The sequence below is a fragment of the Octopus sinensis genome, linkage group LG27, assembly GCF_006345805.1.
Source record: "Octopus sinensis linkage group LG27, ASM634580v1, whole genome shotgun sequence".
Classification (NCBI taxonomy): domain Eukaryota; kingdom Metazoa; phylum Mollusca; class Cephalopoda; order Octopoda; family Octopodidae; genus Octopus; species Octopus sinensis.
This window is the reverse complement of record NC_043023.1, coordinates 5,260,611-5,283,847: the sequence shown is the minus strand read 5'-3', so window position 1 is coordinate 5,283,847 and position 23,237 is coordinate 5,260,611. Positions and strand designations below refer to the sequence as shown.

Here is a 23,237-nt window from a genome sequence, read left to right as displayed (position 1 = left end):
CTTAGGTGTTTCGCTCATAAACACACACATTGCCCGGTCTGAAATTCGAACCCGTGATCCCTCAACCACGAGTCCGCTGCTCTAACTACTAGGCCATGTGCCTCCACATATATAATAGAGAGGAGAAGAATTTCACTCAAGTGTATGCTACACCACTAATACTAACTGCTATACATTAGATAATGTAGTCCTAGATGCACTATGTCACAAACCATGGAATGGTCACAGCTGGAACATCTTTGATCATAAGTCTGTTGAATCAGGACTGGCCTGGGGCTAAACAACAACAAATATAGCCTATAGTACTAACACCGTACTATACCTTAGATAATCTAGTCCTAGATACATTATATCTGAATATAAGATGGGATGGTCACAGTTGGAAGCCTTTGATCATAGGTCTACTGGATCAAAACTAACCTGGAGCTAAACAATAACAACTACAAGCACTAACACTAACTGCTATACATTAGATAATGTACTCCTAGATGCACTATGTCTGAATAAAAGACAAAACACTGTGAGTAGCTTGTTCCTCAGTTCGAATGTGCATCAAGCATATTTGGACTGATAATAACATTGCAATTTCACTTATCACAGCTTAGTGCTTCCGTTTTGTAATTTACTTACAGTGAGTCACCTTATAGCACTACCAGTCATTGTATGCTGACTGGAAAAGCATAAGAGAGCTAGTCTCTTAATTCAGCTCATAGTGTCGTGAAGGCACATGGCTCAGTGGTTAGAGCATCAAGCTTACGATCGTGAGGTTTTGAGCTTGAATCCTGGACTGGGCTGTGTGTTGTGTTCTTGAGCAAGACACTTTATTTCACATTGCTCCAGTTCACTCAGCTGTAGAAATGAGTTGTGATGTCACAGGTGCCAAGCTGTATCGGCCCCTTTGCCTTTTCTTTAGATAACATCAGTGGTGTGGAGAGGGGAGGCTGGTATGCATGGGCGACTGCTGGCCTTCCATAAACAACCTTGCCCAGACTTGTGCTTGGGAGGGTAACTTTCTAGGTGCAAGCCCATGGTCAGTGTCATGACCAAAGGGGTCCACAAAAAAGTGTCGTCTGCCTGGTGTCTGTAACTGATGAGGAAATAACTACTCTGAAATGCTAGCATCTCACAAATGGTGTGGCAAACTGATCTAGGTGTATGCACACCATTTGTCAACAAGCAAGATATATTCTCCATGACAAAACACAGTGAGTAGTTAGTTTGCTCCTCAGTCCAAATGTGCATCAAGCTTATTCAGACTGATAATAACATTGCAATTTCACTTATCACTGCTTTGTGCTCCCCTTTTGTCATTTACTTACAGTGAGCCACCATATAGCACTACCAGTCATTGTATGGTGACTAGAAAAGCATAAGAGAGGTAATCTCTTAATTCAGCTCATAGCGTTGTCTGCCTGGTGTCTGTGACCAATGAGGAGATAACTACTATGAAATGCTAGCATCTCACAATCTAGGTAGGTCGTGCTGCAAGATATACTCTCCGTGACAAAATGCAGTGAGTAGCTTGTTCCCCATTTCAAACATACATCAAGCATATTCAGACTGATAGTAACGTTGCCAAAGATAAGCTGGTTACAGATGCAGCATTTTTAATCATTGATTCACTGCATTAGGTCTGATGCTGCTGTTATATATGCAACTGCAACTGGCAATCCACCAGTTACAATGGCAAGGGTTCCAATTGTCCCAGTCAGTGAAATTAATGATGCAAGTAGTTGAGTACTCCACAGACATGTGTACCCTTAATGTAGTTCTCAAGGAGATTCAGCATGACCCAGAATGTGACAAGGCTGGCCCTTTGAAATACAGGTACAACTAATTTTTGCCAGCTGAGTGGACTGGGGCAACATGAAATAAAGTATCTTGCTCAAGGACGCACAAAAATTGGCACTCCATCTAGTTATAACGACAAGGTTTCCAGTAGATCTGATCAACCAAACAGCCTGCTCATGAAATCAGCATGCAAGTGGCTGAGTATTCCACAGATATACATACCCTTAATGTAGTTCTCAGTGAGATTCAGCATGATATAGAATGTGACAACTCATTCCTGCCAGCTGAGTAGACTGAGGCAACATGAAATAGAGTAAATTGTTCAAGAGACACAACATGCCACTGAAAATCAAGCTCATGACCTTACACTACTGATTTAAGTTGGTAAATTTTGATTTAAGGGATATTTGGTTGTTATGTTTAACTGTGTGAAGGTGAATGGTTTAGTGGTTAGGGAGAGTCATTATACCAATATAATTAAAACACTTTGGTTCAATTCCACTCCTTTTCTTTGTTGTTAGTTAATTGGTTAAGTCAGTGAGCTTCACCTGAATGTTCCTCGTGCAATTCAGTAACAACTTTAGCTGTGTGAATTGGTGCATTATCATCCTGAAAGATTGCATTTCCCTCTGGAAACAGTTTTGCAACCATAGGATGAATTTAATCAGATAAAATGCTTAAATAGCTTTGACTATTCTGCTATGAAGGGAAACCATTGGGTCGGCAGATTTCCAAGATGTAGTCCCCTAGATCATCACAGATCCTCCTCCATGTTTAACAGTTGGAATAAGGCAGTCTGGGTCAAATGCCTTTTTTGGCTGTCTCCACATGTATACTCAGCCAGTGGTTGGAAACAAGGTAAAGGATGACTCATCCAAGAAAATAACATTTTTTCACTGCTCTAGGGACCAATTCTGTAGGTTTTTACTCCACTCTAAATGCTTTGCAATGTTTGTTTTTTAAAGTAGTGGTTTTCTGATTGCAGCCCTCCCGTGAAATCTGGCTTTGTGCTACTCCCAGCGAACAGTTTTTGTGGAAACTGGGTTCTCAAGGTAGTCATTAAGCTCTGCAGTAATTTTGGGAGCTGTACTTTTGTGATCTTTTCTAACAATTTGCGTAAGAGTCCGAAGATCCCTATCTGAAAGTTTTGGTCTTCTTCCAGAGTTTTGTTTTGATGAGGAGGTTTTTCTCTCTTTCTCTAAGGTTGTTATTACTTTCAAGACAGTACTTCTTGATACACCAAACATTTCAGCTGTTTTCATTATGCTAGCACCTGCCATACGAGCACCAACAATTTGACCTCTTTGAAAGTCCAATAGATCTGTCATTTTAATGAATTTTAATTAACTTTTTTTTGATGATATCTGAAAAGAAACAGCAATTTTAGCAAAACATATTAAGCAACACTAATAATAAATCAAAAAACATAAAAATAAGCAAGCTTTTCAAATTTATGATGCTAGGTGTTACCATTATTTTGTCCAACATCTGTATATATACACACACACACATGCAAGAGTTAAGGAATGGAGTAGATAAGATCTGGGCTTCATATGTTTCATACTGAGCAGAAATTCAGAAGTGGTAAATATCCAAGCAAGGTGACACCTCACTTTGATATTTACCACTTTCAAGGTTCCGCTCACTATGAAATACATGTAGCCCAGATCTTATCTACTCCATTCCTTAACTCTTATATTCTTATTTGCATACCTGGCAACCCTGATTCCCTACTGTGAAATATAAAACAATTTTTTTCAGCTTATCATACTTTGATATAAAAAAATCCACAACCTTCTGCCTCAATAAACTGTTATTGTTCCTGAAAGTTGTTTTTTTATATTTACAATGGGTTACTTAAAGCTGACTTTCTTCCTATACCTTAATAATTAGATCATATATATATATATATATTATATATATATATATATATATATATATATATATATATGTATATATATATAACCTGTGCTAACACGAAAACGGACGTTAACGATGATGATGATGATATATATATATGTATGTATATATATATATATATATATAATATATATATATATATATATATATATCAACAATCAAGGAACGGCCATAATAGGCCATTCACCCACTAGAAATAACAGCCAAAGCTTCAACGCAAATAAAAATTAATTCCGTAAACCAGGAGAAAATTAAAAAACATTTACCCTGTAATTCTTATACGATGCACCGTTTCATCTGCTGTTTAATGGTAAACTAACCTGATTAAATTAAATCAAGCCAATCTTCCATAGGCCCTCAGATTCTTCAGTAAGAAATAGTCCAAGTCGGAACAGATATTTTCACGAGGCATTTCCGACCCTGCCAAGGTAATATCTGACCTAAAATTTTCAAATCGTCGCACTCGCGCCAAATTTATCGGCAGCAAATAAATATAAGCCGTCGATTCCATTACGGAATTAACCAGAAAATTCATAATTAATCAATATAGGGTGGCAAAAAAAAAAAAAAATTTTGTAGAATTTTTTTGCCACCAGCGGCCTAGTGGGAAAAAATTAAATAGTCATAGACCATTTTTAAGTTCAACATCAACAATCAAGGAACGGCCATAATAGGCCATTCACCCACTAGAAATAACAGCCAAAGCTTCAACCGCAAATAAAAATTAATTCCGTAAACCAGGAGAAAATTTAAAAGACATTTACCCTGTAATTTCTTATACGATGCACCGTTTCATCTGCTGTTTAATGGTAAACTAACCTGATTAAATTAAATCAAGCCAATCTTCCATAGGCCCTCAGATTCTTCAGTAAGAAATAGCCCAAGTCGGAACAGATATTTTCACGAGGCATTTCCGACCCTGCCAAGGTAATATCTGACCTAAAATTTTCAAATCGTCGCACTCGCGCCAAATTTATCGGCAGCAAATAAATATAAGCCGTCGATTCCATTACGGAATTAACCAGAAAATTCATAATTAATCAATATAGGGTGGCAAAAAAAAAAAAAAAATTTTGTAGAATTTTTTTGCCACCAGCGGCCTAGTGGGAAAAAATTAAATAGTCATAGACCATTTTAAGTTCAACATCAACAATCAAGGAACGGCCATAATAGGCCATTCACCCACTAGAAATAACAGGCCAAAGCTTCAACCGCAAATAAAAATTAATTCCGTAAACCAGGAGAAAATTTAAAAAACATTTACCCTGTAATTCTTATACGATGCACCGTTTCATCTGCTGTTTAATGGTAAACTAACCTGATTAAATTAAATCAAGCCAATCTTCCATAGGCCCTCAGATTCTTCAGTAAGAAATAGCCCAAGTCGGAACAGATATTTTCACGAGGCATTTCCGACCCTGCCAGGGAATATCTGACCTAAAATTTTCAAATCGTCGCACTCGCGCCAAATTTATCGGCAGCAAATAAATATAAGCCGTCGATTCCATTACGGAATTAACCAGAAAATTCATAATTAATCAATATAGGGTGGCAAAAAAAAAAAAAAAATTTTGTAGAATTTTTTTGCCACCAGCGGCCTAGTGGGAAAAAATTAAATAGTCATAGACCATTTTTAAGTTCACATCAACAATCAAGAACGGCCATAATAGGCCATTCACCCACTAGAAATAACAGCCAAAGCTTCAACCGCAAATAAAAATTAATTCCGTAAACCACCCTATATTGATTAATTATGAATTTTCTGGTTAATTCCGTAATGGAATCGACGGCTTATATTTATTTGCTGCCGATAAATTTGGCGCGAGTGCGACGATTTGAAAATTTTAGGTCAGATATTACCTTGGCAGGGTCGGAATGCCTCGTGAAAATATCTGTTCCGACTTGGGCTATTTCTTACTGAAGATCTGAGGGCCTATGGAAGATTGGCTTGATTTAATTTAATCAGGTTAGTTTACCATAAAACAGCAGATGAAACGGTGCATCGTATAAGAAATTGCAGGGTAAATGTTTTTTAAATTTTCTCCTGGTTTACGGAATTAATTTTTATTTGCGGTTGAAGCTTTGGCTGTTATTTCTAGTGGGTGAATGGCCTATTATGGCCGTTCCTTGATTGTTGATGTTGAACTTAAAAATGGTCTATGACTATTTAATTTTTTCCCACTAGGCCGCTGGTGGCAAAAAAATTCTACAAAATTTTTTTTTGCCACCCTATATGATTAATTATGAATTTTCTGGTTATTCCGTAATGGAATCGACGGCTTATATTTATTTGCTGCCGATAAATTTGGCGCGAGTGCGACGATTTGAAATTTTTAGGTCAGATATTACTTGGCAGGGTCGGAAATGCCTCGTGAAAATATCTGTTCCGACTTGGCTATTTCTTACTGAAGAATCTGAGGGCCTATGGAAGATTGGCTTGATTTAATTTAATCAGGTTAGTTTACCATTAAACAGCAGATGAAACGGTGCATCGTATAAGAAATTACAGGGTAAATGTCTTTTAAATTTTCTCCTGGTTTACGGAATTAATTTTTATTTGCGGTTGAAGCTTTGGCTGTTATTTCTAGTGGGTGAATGGCCTATTATGGCCGTTCCTTGATTGTTGATGTTGAACTTAAAAATGGTCTATGACTATTTAATTTTTTCCCACTAGGCCGCTGGTGGCAAAAAAATTCTACAAAATTTTTTTTTTTTGCCACCCTATATTGATTAAATATATATATATATATGTATGTATGTATATATATATATGTATGTATGTATATATATATATATGTATGTATATATATATATATGTATGTATGTATGTATATATATAAAAAGTAGTTTGAAAATGCCACTATATAAGATAAATTTTAATTTTCTGAGAGATTTTACATGTTTCAGTTCTTCTTGAAAAAACGAACCTTATCAAAAATATATATTTTTAAAAGTTAAGTGTAATAAAAGAAAAGTTCATAATTATTTCTTACTAGTCTCAACAGAGTCCACGTGGTGTTGTTTTGTGTGTGGGAACATAATAGCTGTCTTGTGCGTTGACTAGAATCGTTGGCTCATCATCATCATGATTTAACATCCATTTTCTATGCTGGCATGGGTTGGACGGATTAGCAGCAGCTGATCTGCTGAAGGGTTGTTCAGACTCTATGTTTGCCGTGGCATAGTTTCTATGACTAGATTCCCTTCCTAATGCCAACCACTTTACAGAGTGCACTGGGTACCTCTACGCAGCACCGGTACGGGTGCTTTCCCTCTATGTTTAGCCCCTTGTGGATAATAAAGAAATAGGTATGGGTGCTTTTTACAAGGCACCAGTACTTCTGAACCCACAAGATTAGGGAGGCTCACCTGGAGAGGATTGCAAAGGATGAGCCTTGGGCAACCATGCTTTCACATGGTCCCCTGCCATCCCCTCTGTGAATCACAATATTTATAGATCCTTTCACACCACTTCGTCCCACATTTTCCTGGGTCTACCCCTTTCACATGTTCCCTCTACAGTTAGAACTTGGCAGCTCTTGATGCAACTGTCCTCATTCATGCACATTACATGGCCATACCTGTACAGCCTTCTCTGTTGCACACTATATCTGATGCTTCGTACACCCAGTTTTTCTCTCATAGGAACCCAACAAGTTGATTTACTTAACAGGTTTTATTTTGTTTACTTAGTTTACTAATTCTAATCTGTTTATATTTAACATCAGATAAATTTCATACAACTCAGTCCTACGTAAAAAGAAATTTTTTTAATCTCATAGCAAGTGTATTCTGTTGCCATGGTAGCAGCTGGTGGCCAGCGGTGGAAGCACTCATTACTTCAGTTTCTTCTTCTTTCTTTTTCCCCTCATTACATTGCTTAAGTTTCCTTTGTATTTAGAATATTTTCTCCCATTAGTAATGGATAAGAGCAAAAAAAAATCTAAGTAAGAATAATTGCATTAACAAAAAGTGGATAGCTTCTACTTCAAAGAAGAAATTTAGAATATTTAAAAGTTCTAATAACAGTAGTGGGTCATCAGAGATTGCCTTCTCATTTGGATTGAATGAAACGACTATACACACCATTTTGAAGCAAGCAGAAGATTATAAGACAAAAAAGGAAAGATGGTGTATTATGTCTAGTGCTGGAGCTGCTGTTTCTAGTGTCAGAGGTCAAGAGCTGTATATAGAAGATGGCGAAAATTGTTGAGATTTTTGACACAGGTGTGGTATGTGGTAAGAAGCTTGCTTCCCAACCACATGGTTCCAGGTTCAGTCTCACTGTGTGGCACCTTAGGCAGGTGTCTTCTACAATAGCCTCAGGCCAACCAAAGCCTTGTGAGTGGATTTGGTAGATGGAAACTATAAGAAGCCTATCATTTATTTGTGTGCGTGTTTTTTCCCCCATCATTGCTTAATAACCAGTGTTAGTGTGTTTACATACCTGTAACTTAGCTGTTCAGCAAAGAAGTTGATAAAATAAGTACCTATTTCTTTATTACCCACAAGGGGCTAAACATAGAAGGGACAAACAAGGACAGACATAGGTATTAAGTCGATTACATCGACCCCAGTGCGTAACTGGTACTTAATTTATCGACTCCGAAAGGATGAAAGGTAAAGTTGACCTCAGCAGAATTTGAACTCACAACGTAACGGCAGACGAAATACCGCCAAGCATTTCACGCGACATGCTAACATTTCTGCCAACTCTCCACCTTGATAGAATAAGTACCAGGCTTTAAAATATATCTACTGGGGTAGATTCATGTGACTAAAAATTCTTCAAGGCAGTGCCCCAGCATGGCCACAGTCTAATGATTGAAACAAGTAAAAGATAAAAGATAAACAAACTTCTATTCTTTTCATACACAAGAGAGTCTGGATGTTATTATTCTTGGTATAACTGTAATAGTATTCAAAAAGTTAACTGTTAATTGCTGTGTTGCTGTTAGTTCATTATGTTGATGTCAGCTTGGTTCAGCCACTGTCCGCATCTGTTCGCTGTCCATCTGTCATATTTCATGCTCTCTCTGCTACATCCCAAAGCTTTGTCTGGTAGTTGCATTGTGTTGATTTTATACTAATTGAGAGGCTCGGAAAAAGCATGTGAAAAGCTGAAATAGTCACTGGAGCCTCTTCCATGCAAAATTATGATTGGTCAGATTTTGTCGATCACATGGGTAATATTCTAGCAAATTGTGACATCAGGTGATAACTGAATATTCCCACTACAATGGTTTCATCTTCAACAGCAATTTAATAAACTAGAAATTGAAATGAGATGATAATTGAAATAGAACACTTATTATTGACATGGATTAAAGACATGCCTTTTACTTGTTTCAGTCATACAACTGTGGCCATGCTGGGGTACTGCCTTGAAGGGTTTACTTAGAGGTTCTCAATGTGGGCAGTACTGCTCCCAAGGGGTGTTAAGTTTTAGGGAGCAGTGAAGTAATATAATTAGCATACTAAATTTTACCTATACTCTCTCTTTGACTCTTTTACTTGTTTCAGTCATGTGACTGTGGCCATGCTGGAGCACCGCCTTTAGTCGATCAAATCGACCCCAGGACTTATTCTTTGTAAGCCAAGTGCTTATTTTATCAGTCTCTTTTTTGCCGAACCGCCAAGTTACGGGGACGTAAGCACACCAGCATCGGTTGTCAAACGATGTTGGGGGGACAAACACAGACACACAAACACGCACACACACATATATATATATACATATATACGATGGGCTTCTTTCAGTTTCCCTCTACCAAATCCACTCACAAGGCTTTGGTCGGCTCGAGGCTATAGTAGAAGACACTTGCCCAAGGTGCCACGTAGTGGGACTGAACTCGGAACCATGTGGTTGGTAAGCAAGCTACTTACCACACAGCCACTCCTACGCCTATAGTACTATATTATACATGATAAGACTAGTAATGATTATTAACATAAAATGAGATCTCATCAGGCACAAGGAAGTCATTAACTTGCAATGTATAAAGCAAATTTACAATTTTTGGCTTTATTAATTTTTTTTTATTTCACTGTTAAAAGCTTATACAATACATTTTTAGAGTTAATAACACAGCAATTCCTGTACCTTTGAAAGCTACAGAAAAATTTAGAATAGAATTTTAAAGGCTTATAGAAGAAAACTGTAAGAGGCAGATTTTCACAATTTATGATGCTGCTTATTTTGGAAGCATGAACCCACAAAAATTTTCCTTGCTAAAGAAGAACAAACTGTTTCTGACTATAAAGTACCAAAAGACAGAATCACTATTTTTATCCCTGAAGTTAATATGCTTCACTGGAAGTGCAATGTCAGTCTGCATGCACAACAGAGTGTGAGTGTCTTGAGGAAAAAGCTGGGCATAAGAGGCTTCAGATGTGGTATGCAAAAGAGATGATTGCACTGTTAGGGTCATGTGATTCGTATGGACAAGGACAGCTGTGTAAAGAAGTGTTGATTTCTAACCATGGCAGTGGTAGATTAAGGAAGACATGGGATGAGGTGGTGAAGCATGATCTTCAAATGTTGGGGCTCATGGAAGCAATGACTAGCGACTGAGACTTTTGGCAATATGCCTTGCTCGAGAAGATCTTTCAGGCCAAGTGAAATCATAGTCATGGCTGATGCCAGTGTTGTGTAAATGGCACATAAAAAGCACCCTTCAGACGTTGGGTGATGTCCCACGTTTGAGAAGACCCATCAAGCCAAGTGAAATCGCAGTCATGGCCAATGCCGGTCGCATAACTGGCCCATAAAAAGCACCCTTTGAAAGGTGGGCTTCACAGAGGTAGTGACAAGTGACCAAGACCTTTGGTGATATACTGTGCTTGAGAAGACCTGTCAAACCAAGTGAGATCATGATTATGGCTGATGCCAGCTGGCACCCATGCCAGTGACATGTAAAAAGCACCCACTACACTCACGGAGTAGTTGGCATTAGGAAGGGCATCCAGCTGTAGAAACACTGCCAAATCAGATTGGAACCTGGTGCAGCTCCCCAGCTTACTAGTTTTCAGTCCAACTGCCCAACATATGCCAGCATGAAAAGCAGACTCTAAATGATGATGATGATGATGATGCAAATTACTTGGCAACCTCACTAATGCTAGTGACATGTAAAAAGCACCCAGTATACATTGGTATTAAGAAGGGTATCCAAGCCATAGAAACCATGCTAAAGCAGATACTGGTGTGTAGCACAGCCCTGCAGCTCTCCAGGGCCTGTCAAACAATCCAACCCATGCCAACATGGAAAATAAATGTTAAGTGATGATGGTGATATCAAGATAAAGCAAATGCTAATCAACCATACACAAATTTGTAGCTCACCTAGGGAATAAAATCAGAAAGTGCTGTCAGATATCTGATGCTGACAGAAAAAAGCCTGAGTGATGAAGTCCCATTTTCAAGATTTATTTCAACCCCAAAATGGAATAAAATATTGTGTAAAATAACCTCAGTTTTAAAGCTTTGTTGCTCTTCAATAACTCTCTTGGTTGTGCTCCTGCTATAAGTGACTTGGCCTGCAGTTTGGCATCTGGTGAGGTAGGTCTGTGCTGTCCAATAGTGTCATGGGGCACTGGACAAACATACTAGTTAAATTCTTGGGGCTTGGTTTGGGCCAGACTTCTACGTAGACAAGAACTGGGAAAAGGTGTCCAAAGGTATTTCTAGTTGTCCAAAGTGAGGGCACCTATCCGGCAAAAAAAAAAAAATGAAAAAATAAGGTGGCGAGCTGGCAGAAACATTAGCACGCCAGGCAAAATGCTTAGTGGTATTTCGTCTGCCGTTACGTTGTGAGTTCAAATTCCGCCGAGGTCGACTTTGCCTTTCATCCTTTCGGATGCGATAAATTAAGTACCAGTTACGCACTGGGGTCAATGTAATCGACTTAATCCATTTGTCCCCTCTGTGTTTAGCCCCTTGTGGGCAATAAAGAAATAAGAACTGGGAAAAGGTGACAAGCTGGGTGGCTGATCTCACCTAAAAACTGGCTAAGAAGCAAAAATCCCTGAAGGGTCAAGTGGGGGTAGTGAATGCTTACATTGTATCCATCATCTGTTAACACCTGACCATTGTGCCTTGTCTGGAGAGGGTCACACATTGGTCATAGAAATGTACATGTATCTTTTACCTCTTATTTGTTCTAGTCTTTAGACTGCAGCCATGCTGGGGCACCACCTTGAAGAATTTATAGTTGAATGAATCAACCACAGGATTTATTTTTTAAAGCCTCATATTTATTTTATCAGTCTCTTTTTCTGAAAGCTATAGGGATGTAAACAAACCAACACCAGTTGTCAAGCAGTGTTAGGAGACAAACACAGACACAAAGACACCCACCTACATATATATAGTATACACACACACACACACAAACACACACATATATATATATATATATATATATATATACAATAAGAGGCTTCCAAATAGAAAAGCGTTGTGCTAGAAAGAGCAGTAGAAATCTCAAGACCACATAAAAAAGAATAAATTCACTTTTTTTTTGTGGTCTTGAGATTTCTACTGCTCTTTCTAGCACAACGCTTTCCTATTTGGAAGCCTCTTATTGTATTTCTATGTGAATAATATATAGTCTAATGACTAATTCGTTTTTTGTGCTAGGCCACTGGTAATAATAATCTATTATTACCTTATTTTATTATGTTTACATATATATATATATTATATATATATATATATATATAAACGAGCTCCTTTCAGTTGCCATCTAATAAATCTGCTCATGAGGCTTTAATCAGCTCAAGGCTATAGTAGACACTTGCCCAAGATACCATGCAGTGGGACTGGACCCAGAGCCATGTGGTTGGGAAGCAAACTCTTTTACCACACAGCCAATCCCTGTGTCTTACGAAGATAATTTTTGCAACAGGGTAATTGCTGTGTTCAACGTTAATTATATCAAGATCACTGTTGATCGTGTAATACAAGATGCTATGAATGCTAAATGAGTTCAGTGGGAAATTCACATTATAAATGCTATTGGAAATATTTGAGATTCATTGCTGTGAATGATATCAAACAACATGAAAGCCATTCAAGAACTTTTGCTGATGTTTGTTATTCTGTTATTCTGTTACTTGTTTCAATCATTAGACTTAAGCCATGCTGGAGCTCCAACTTAAAGGGTTTTAGTTCAAGAAACCAAACCCAGGATTTATTCTTTGTAAGCCTAGTACTTATTCTATCGGTCACTTTTGCTGAACTGCTAAGTAACAGAGATATAAAACACACTGATATTGGTTGTCAGAAGGTTGGGGGACACAGACACACATGTAAGTACGTATGCATAAATATCCAACTGTAACAACCATGCCAAAACTGACTTCACTTGTGCTGGTGCCATGCAAGAAGCACTCAGTTGACTCTGCAGAGTGATTGGTGTTAGGAAGGGCATCCAGCCATAAAAACCCTGCCAAAACAGACACAGTAGCCTGGTGTAGTTTTCTACCTGGCCAGCTCCTGTCTAATCACCCGACCCATACCAGCATAGAAGGCAGACGTTAAACAATGTTGATGCTGATGACATGACGGTCTTCTTTCAATTTCTGTCTACCAAATCCACTCATAAGGCCCAATTGGCCCAAGACCATAGTAGAAGACACTTGTCCAAGGTTCCACACAGTGGGACTGAACCCAGAACCATGTGGTTAGGAAGCAAGCTTCTTAATACACAGCCACACCTGTGACTATGTGTAAAAGATTTTCTACCCTGAAATCAGAGGCCAGATTTACCTAATGTTTATATGCATCTGCCACCGGTCGCAGATTCTTGAATTTTTGCAAACTGCATCTGCTAACATTATTACATAATTCAGAGCCCCCAGATTTATTTTTTAAAGCCTCATATTTATTTTATCAGTCTCTTTTTCTGAAAGCTCTAGGGATGTAAACAAACCAACACCAGTTGTCAAGCAGTGTTAGGAGACAAACACAGACACAAAGACACCCACACATATATATATATATATATATATAGTTTTCTGTGTCTTTTGTACACTGTGTAAATCTGCTCTGTTAATAATATAGCTGGCAGAAACGTTAGCACGCCGGGCAAAATGCTTAGCAGTATTTCGTTTGTCTTTAGGTTCTGAGTTCAAATTCCACCGAGGTCGACTTTGCCTTTCATCCTTTCGGGGTCGATTAAATAAGTACCAGTTACACACTGGGGTCAATATAATCGACTTAATCCCTTTGTCTGTCCTTGTTTGTCCTCTCTTTGTTTAGCCCCTTGTGGGCAGTAAAGAAATAATATATAAATATCTTTATACTTATTCATGAATGTTCATCATCTGAATATTTGCAGCCTTTGCCTTCTCTCTAATTACTTCAAATCATTTGAGAGCTACAAAGTGTCCTCTATATTGAGCATCTTTGGATCTCATCTGTTGTCCGTGTGTGTGTATCATCATCATTTAATATCCACTGTCCATGCCGGCATGGGTTGAATGATTTGACCAGAGCTGGCAAGCTGGAGAGCTGCACCAGGCTCTAGTCATGGTTTCTAAGGCTGGATGCCCTTCCTAATGCCAACCACTTTACAGAGTGTGCTGGGTGCTTTTACAAAGCACAGGACTTTTGCAGGTCAGGCCTCTTCACAAAGGGAGTACAGCAAGGTGCCTGACGTATATGGTCCTTTTTTATCTGAAAGGTTCAGCATCCTGAGCTCATCCTTCAGTACTTTGTCCCCTGTATGTGGGTGTATGCTTATATATATATATATATATATATATATATACATTAAACTACGGTTTACCTTTAAATTACCTGCTACCATACGCCTTATAACAAGAACCATACATACTGAGGTAATTACCAGGAGTGCCTCTGGATACATCTATCCCTTAGAGGGTTTAAACAGCTCTAACTCATATATATATATATGTATGTATATATATATATATAGGGGGGCAGGAGTGGCTGTGTAGTAAGTAGCTTGCTTATCAACCACATGGTTCCGGGTTCAGTCCCACTGCATGGCACCTTGTTTTCTACTATAGCTTCGGGCCAATCAAAGCCTTGTGAGTGGATTTGGTAGACGGAAACTGAAAGAAGCCTGTCGTATATGTTTATATATATGTATGTGTGTGTATATTTGTGTGTCTTTGTTTGTCTCGTAACATCGTTTGACAACTGATGGTGGTGTGTTTTCGTCCCCGATAGAATAAGTACTGAGCTTACAAAGAATAAGTCCTGGGGTCAGTTTGCTCGGCTAAAGGTGGTGCTCCAGCATGGTCACAGTCAAATGACTGAAACAAGTAAAAGAGTAATATATATTGTAAGGTTGATATATATTGTAAGTTGATATTTTTTTGAATTCAGAATTGCCATTAGAACAGCAGAAATACTGGGTAATTTACCCAGTATTACCCTTACAAAGTGGAAAAATTTGTCAGTGGCCTGTTTAGCTTAATGCTAAAGCACTGTGCTGAAGTCTTGAGGGATGTGGGTTTGAGTTCCATGACTGTTGACAATTTTTTCCTCTTTGTAAGGGTAATTTACCCAGTTCTAATGGCAATTCTGTGTTTGAAAAAATATCATCTCATCTGTATTGTACAACTAGCAGTATCACCCAGCGTTGCTCGGGTTTGTAAGGGAAATAACTATAAAGCATTTTTAGAGAGTTATAGCCAAAAAATGGAAAAAAAATGATGGTAAATTTTTTTTAGTTAAAAAGGTCGAGTTGCGTCCCCCTAAACAGTTTGTGTTTCTGATTCTCGACCCCATGTCGAATTTATCAATTTTTTTCAGAACTGGGGGAACTTTTCAAAATTTTTGCTGCATTAGTTTTGAATTATGACATTGGGCTATGTGTGTGTCAAGTTTCATCAGAATCGGTTGAAAGCCGTGGTCAGGGTGAGGGTACAACCTAACAGACACACAGAAACACACACAGACAAACTGCCGTTTATATATAGAGAGATACACATTTTAACACCTATAAAAAAACTACACTTAGTTATATATATATGTTTGTCTATTTCTAATACTGTCAGATTGTGAACAACAATTCTAACGTAGAGAAATGCCTACCAATTATTGTGTTGCTGGGACGACTGTTGGACACTTTGACAGACTTACACAAAACATACTATCGTTACTACAGTAAGTATGACATTATTATTATTATTATTATTATATTATTATTATTATTATTATTGAGTGAGAGAGCATGGTGATCTCATATCAAGATAAACAGTGCATGACCTTGCAGGTCAGGCCCAGTTAGAATTTTCTTCTGGTCGAGTAGCACATCCAGCTCAAAAGGTTCCCGAATAAGTGTTGTTTAAGGATGTTGAATGAACCACTCATGTTTTCAAAGGTGAATTATTCAAGCCATAAAGATTCACTCTCAACACATAGCTATGTTCCCCCACTACTTCTGCTCGTGATCAGAGACACACATATCGTCAGCCACTAAGGGACATGGTCAACTGGTTACGGTCAAACAACTGACAAGCAAATCTGTGGTATTGAGCAGAATATTTGCTGTAGCCCATCTTTTATACCAAGACAAAACAATGTACATGATAACACTCCCAATCAGCTAAGATCAGAAGCCATGAGAGTTATTATTATTATTAATATTATTATTATTATTATTATTATTATTATTATTATTATTATCATTATTATTATTATTGTTAATATTATTATTATCATTATTATTATCATCATCATCATCAGTAGTAGTTAAAGTGGTGGACTGCTTAGCAGTATTTTGCCCATCACTATGTTCTGAGTTCAAATTCCTCCAAGACACTTTGTTTCACATTGCTCCAGTTCACTCAGCTGTAGAAATGAGTTGCAACGTCACTGGTGCCAAGCTGTATCGGCCCCTTTGCCTTTCCCTTGGATAACATCAGTGGCATGGAGAGGGGAGGCTGGTATGCATGAGCAAGTGCTGGTCTTCCATAAACCACCTTTCCCAGACTTGTGCCTTGGAGGGGAACTTTCTAGGTGCAATTCCATGGTCACTCATGACCAAAGGGGGGGTATTTACCCCTTTTATATATACATATAGTAAAATCAATAAAAAGAATACTGTGGAATTGCTGTGGGGAATGGAAAATCTAACATTTCAGACAACAGCCCTTCTTCAGGAAAAAATTTAAAGGGGTGAAATTAACGAGACAGCTCTCATTAATTTCATTCCTTTCAACTTTTTCCTGAAGAAGGGCTGTTGTCTCTGAAACACTGGTTTTTCCACACCTCATGCCAAGTTCACTGTGCGTTTTTTTTTTTGATTTTTACCACACACACATTTCTATTCCTTTCTTCATTATTGTTACTTCACAGACAATACCATACCCTGCCTGGCTGCTTCCCTTGTTCACCCTAACACTGATGTCCAGTTGGCTGCACTCTATATAGTAGTTCTGTTGGTCAAGGACCCTACTATCAGACCATCACTTCTCACTGACTACCAATGCCAGCTAGCCCAAGCCATCATCGTCATTCTTAGCTCATCATCATCAGTTCCCCTCTTGTGCAATGTTTTAGGTAAGTCTGCACACATACGCAAATGGAGACTGACACACATGATCGTATATACACACACAAGGACACATATGGAGACATGGATCCACACATATAGAGATGCACATCCATCAATACATACAAACATGGTACATAGTTGCATAACACACACAGACATGCACACACAAGGAGACAGAGGTGCATACATATACAAACACACGCTCACACACACACATACATAGAAAATACACAAACACGGACATGCAAGGACATGAATATACAGGATACATACATACAGATGCACACACACACACACACACACACACACACACACACACACACCACACACACACACACATACATACATACACATGCATACATACACACATACATATGTACATGCATGCATGCATAGGCACACACACACACACACACACATATATATACATACATACACATGCATACATACACACATACATACGTACATGCATGCATGCATAGGCACACACACACACACACACTGACCCACACACATGCGCACAAACAAACAAAAGGGAACGCAGTGTAAATAACGGACAGAGTCAAGACTATTGAAAAGGTTGCAAGACGCAACGAAAATTTTAGGAAAATAAAAATAAGAAATAAGTGGAAATTTTACCAGTGGTTAGAGCATTGTGCTCAAAATCATGAGGTAGTGAGTTCGATTCCGGGACCAGGCTGTATGTTGTGTCCTTGAGCTGTATGTTGTGTTACATAATAAGGCACAAAAAGAAAATGACTCTCCCCAGACACAACAGAATCATCACTTTCGTTATCTTAATACTCACTATCATCATCACATCCAATTGTCATCATTATCGCTGTTGTTATTGCCATATCCATTGTCATCACCACTCCCCATTGTCACTATTACTCTCCATTGTCATCACCACACTCCTGTTATTAGCATCACTCCTCATTGTTATCACTTCACCTATTGTTGTTTTCATCACTTTTGTTGTCATCTGCCATTACTTTTGTCATCATTGCTATCATCATTACTGCAATTATCATCATCATTCTCATCATCATCATTACCACCAACATTATTATAATGTATTTCACATGGGCGCAATGGGAGTGGCTGTGTGGTAAGTAGCTTGCTTACCAACCACATAGTTCTGGGTTCAGTCCCACTGTGTGGCACCTTTGGCAAGTGTCTTCTACTATAGCCTCGGGCCAACCAAAGCCTTGTGAGTGGATTTGGTAGACAGAAACTGAAAGAAGCCCGTCGTATATATGTATATGTATATGTATGTTTATGTGTCTGTGTTTGTCCTCCCCCAACATCGCTTGACAACCGATGGTGGTGTGTTTACGTCCCTGTAACTTAGCGGTTCGGCAAAAGAAACTAATAGAATAAGTACTAGGCTTACAAAGAATAAGCCCTGGGGTCGATTTGCTTGACTAAAGGTGGTGCTCCAGCGTGGCCGCAGTCAAAATGACTGAAACAAGTAAAAGAGTAAAGAGTATATTGTTTTCTCCATGTCTTGATAAGAAAAAGTAAAACATATTCTCACGTCAATGATGGCCTTTTCTTATGTCTACTGTTTATATTAGTCAGACTGCTGTCCTCATCTTGATTGTTACTTTCACTACATTTTGGCTGTTGGACATTCAAGCCATCTTCAGGTGTCTTGAGTTAAACCCAGTTGTTGTGTTGGAATTTCAAACCTAACCCTTTATTTGATCCATGAGGGTACACTGTTCTCATCCACTCTCTGTTTTATGACATTTCTTGCTTCAGCTGATTTTTTGTACCTTTTACTGAACCACTAAGTTACAGGGATGTAAACATACCAACACCAATTTTCAAGTAGTAGTGGAGGACAAACAGACACAAAGACACACACATACTACGAGCTTCTTTCAGTTTCTGTCTACCAAATCCACTCACAAGGCTTTGGTTGGCCTGAGGCTGTAGTAGAAGACACTTGCCCAAAGTGCCATGCAGTGGGACTGAACACAGAACCATATGGTTTGGAAGCAAACTTCTTACCACACAACCATACTTCCCATCGCCCTTATTCCACCCAACCCCCATCCCATCTGCCCCACATTATTCACTACATTCAATCCTTCCTTCTCAGGATATCACTCAAGTCTCTTCTACAAGCGTTTACTTGCAAAAGAACTTTTTCATGACATCATTCTCACTGGTCAGTGTGGGCCTGCCGAGATCCAGCAATCTGTCATCTTTTACTTGTTTGAATAAGTGGAGTTTAGTCAAATAAACCAACCCTAGTACTTACTTTTCAAGTCTGATACCTATTCTATCAGTCTCTTTTGGAAAACTGCTAAGTTACAGGTACTTAAACGAACCAACTCCCATTATCAAGCAGTGGTGGTACTTGATAACTTTGTCCTTATTAAATAGGGTTTTTAGAAAACAAATTAATGTGAAATTTTGATGAAAGAACACTTTGAAACACAAAGTTGGTCTGGAAAAGCCAGGGGCAATCTGAGGCAATTTGGTATCAAAAGGGTTTAATGTTATGAGCCAATCATGTAGCTACAGTGTGTGCCATCTAAAGCAACCCTTGAGTTTACTGTCCTCCTCCCAAGCTTATACATATTTCTTTACTACCTGCTAGGGACTAAACATAGAGGGGACAAACAAGGACAGACAAAGGGATTAAATCGATTACATCGACCCCAGTGTGTAACTGGTACTTATTTAATCAACCCTGAAAGGATGAAAGGCAAAGTCAACCTCAGCAGAATTTGAACTCAGAACGTAACGGCAGATGAAATACCACTAAGCATTTCGCCAGCATGCTAACGTTTCTGCCAGCTCGCCGCCTTATACAGTCTTATGTGGTGGCACTCCATCGGTTATGATGATGTGGGTTCCAGTTGATCTGATTAATAGAACAGCCTGCTCATGAAATTAACATGCAAGTGGCTGGGTACTCCACAGATATGCATACCCTTAATGTTGTTCTCAGGGTGCTTCAGCATAACACAGGATGTAACCAAGCTGGCCCTCATTTTTGCCAGTGGAGTGGACAGGAGCAATGTGAAATAAATTGTCTTGCTCAAGGACACAATGCACCTCTGGGAATTGAACTCGTAACCTTACGATTGTGAGCTAAATACTCTAACCACTAAGCCACGGTCTTATACAGTAGACCTCAAATTGCTGATCCAATAAAAATGTTACCTGAGATTAGACCCTTTCTCACCTACTCATGCTACTGTTCCAATATGACCCTTTTGTCCAAATTTCAGAAATGGTAAGAGTGTTGTTGGTCGAGAATTCATTCCTCCAATTTGTTGTACAGCTGAGGTTGAAGGGATCAAGCCTTGGGTCAGCATTCAAATCTCTACTACAAAACAGGAAGGAATCACTGCAAACTGGGACACTACTCTGTGTGTTGGAACTCCTTACAAGGTCCAGGAGTATTACACCTGCTGCCAGTGTTCTGCTCCTTGAGGCTGATATTGCAGGTAATGTACTTAAATTGGTATCTTATTCCCTATCTTTGTCTACTCTTTTAACCCTTTCGTTACCGTATTTATTTTGAGATGCTCTTTTTCTTTCAATTTATTTTAAAGATAACAAAGAATTTGGTAAAATAACTTAGTTATCATTCATCTAGTGTTAGAAACATAAATTGTGACTAAGGTTTGGTGGGAGACTTTAATTCAAAATTTATGAAAGCAAGACATTTGTACTACAGAGCCAGAGCCAGTTTCAGCCAGATTTATATCAAAAGGGTTAAAATATCATGGTGACTTTAACACTTTTATTACTTGTTTATTTTGAGATGCTTTGTGTTTCTTACAATTAATTTTAAATACAACAAAGAATTTAGTAAAATACCTTAGTTATCATTCAGCTAGTGTTAGGAACATAAATTGTGACTAAGGTTTGGTGGAAGATTTTAACTCAAAACTTATAGAAACAAGACATTTGCATTACTGAGCCAGAGGCGGTTTCAGCGGGGTTGGTACCAAAAGGGTTAAGAATTGTTTCTCTGTTATATATCTTAATCCTTTTGTTACCATATTTCTGTTGAGATGTTCTGTTTCTTTCAATTAATTCTAAATATAATAAAGAATTTAGTAAAATAACTTAGTTATCATTAAACTAGTGTTAGCAACATAAATTGTGACTAAGGTTTGGTGGAAGATTTTAATTCAAAACTTATGAAAGCAAAACATTTGTACTACAAAGCCAGAGGTGGTTTCAGCCAGGTTGGTATTAAAAGGGTTAATATAAATTTAGATCAGATCCATATCAGACACTGCATCCAAAAGCTCTTCTGGAATGGAAGCACCAAGAAATATTCATTATGTCTATGGAAATGAAGCTTTAAGTGTCCAGACATGCCAGTGATGGTTTGACTTCCACTTGAGAAATTTTTCTCTCATAGATTCCCCTCAATCTGGACAACCCAATTCTGTCAATAATGAGCTGAAAATTATATTTGACTGCATGAGAATTAACAAAACAGTTCATTTCAAGTCACACTTTGCCCATAAAATACCTTCATGAGTAAGGAAAAGGGTCCAAACTTGGTCAGTGGTCTCTCATCTCTCAAGGTTTTATCGATATTATATATGATATATTCATATTTTACTGTTCAATTTATATGCCTCCAATCTGCTCAACCATTAGCAAATACAACACCATTTATGTTTTGAAAATAAGTTACACAATCGGGCGCAGGAGTGGCTGTGTGGTAAGTAGCTTGCTTACCAACCACATGGTTCCGGGTTCAGTCCCACTGCATGGCACCTTGGCCAAGTGTCTTCTACTATAGCCTTGGGCCGACCAAAGCCTTGTGAGTGGATTTGGTAGACAGAAACTGAAAGAAGCCCATCGTATATATGTCTATATATACATATATATGTATGTGTGTGTATATATTTGTGTGTCTGTGTTTGCTCCCCCAACATCGCTTGACAACCGATGCTGGTGTGTTTACGTCCCCGCAACTTAGCGGTTTGTGTAATCTAGACAACAATATATTCACCGCACCCATCATCATCATCATCATCATTTAACGTCCGCTTTCCATGCTAGCATGGGTTGGACGGTTCAACTGGGGTCTGGGGAGCCCGAAGGCTGCACCAGGCCAGTCGGATCTGGCAGTGTTTCTACAGCTGGATGCCCTTCCTAACGCCAACCACTCCGAGAGTGTAGTGGGTGATTTTATGTGCCACCGACACAGGTGCCAGACGAGGCTAGCGAACGGCCATGCTCGGATGGTGTTTTTTATGTGCCACCGACACAGGTGCCAGACGAGGCTGGCGAACGGCCACAATCGGATGGTGTTTGTTACATGCCCACAGCACGGAGGCCAGTCGATGCGGTACTGGCTACAGCCACGAACGGATGGTCTTCTTATGTGCCACCGGCACTGGTACCACAAAGATACATATTCCATTGATGTTCATCTATTTTGATTTGGTTTGATTTCCCTAAAAATAACAAACCCAGTATATATATATTCATGCACACACACACACACACACACACATACATGTGCATATATATTCACATCACGTGTAGATCCTTAGTAATTTGTTGTGATCCAGCTATCTTTGGATCATCTACTTTTATGCCACACTGTGTGTAGGATGGAACAACTGTTACTTCCTGTGTTTTTTCAGAGTATGAAACTAAAAGAGCACATTGCCACAGTATTAGGCTGATAGAAATAATTAGGATGGCGTTTTTAATTACTGCATACTATTTCCCTAAAAATAACAAACTTGATGGATGTGTATATGAAACTAATTATTTCTGCAATTACTTTATTGTTTATTGAGTAATGTATGAGTGTGTATATATGTTTGCGGGTGTGTACATGTATGAGTGTGCATGTGTATATATGTTTGTGTGTATATGTATGTGTGTATATATGTGTGTGTGCGTATATATATGTGTGAATGTGTATATGTCTGTGTGGTATATATGTGTGGATATATATATAAATGTGTGTATGTGTGGGTATATGTA

The 23,237-nt window shown here is 38.5% G+C and overlaps 1 protein-coding gene across 1 annotated transcript in view; it reads left to right on the top strand.

Moving 5' to 3' along the window:
- The window catches only part of LOC118768257 (meiosis inhibitor protein 1-like), a 193,508-nt gene that overhangs the window by 20,071 nt on the left and 150,200 nt on the right, over positions 1–23,237 (top strand). Inside the window, exons 5-7 of the mRNA XM_036514370.1 lie at positions 15,745–15,853; positions 17,048–17,251; positions 20,498–20,716. Of these exons, the coding sequence (XP_036370263.1) occupies positions 15,745–15,853; positions 17,048–17,251; positions 20,498–20,716 (532 nt within the window). The remainder of the gene's footprint in view (positions 1–15,744; positions 15,854–17,047; positions 17,252–20,497; positions 20,717–23,237) is intronic.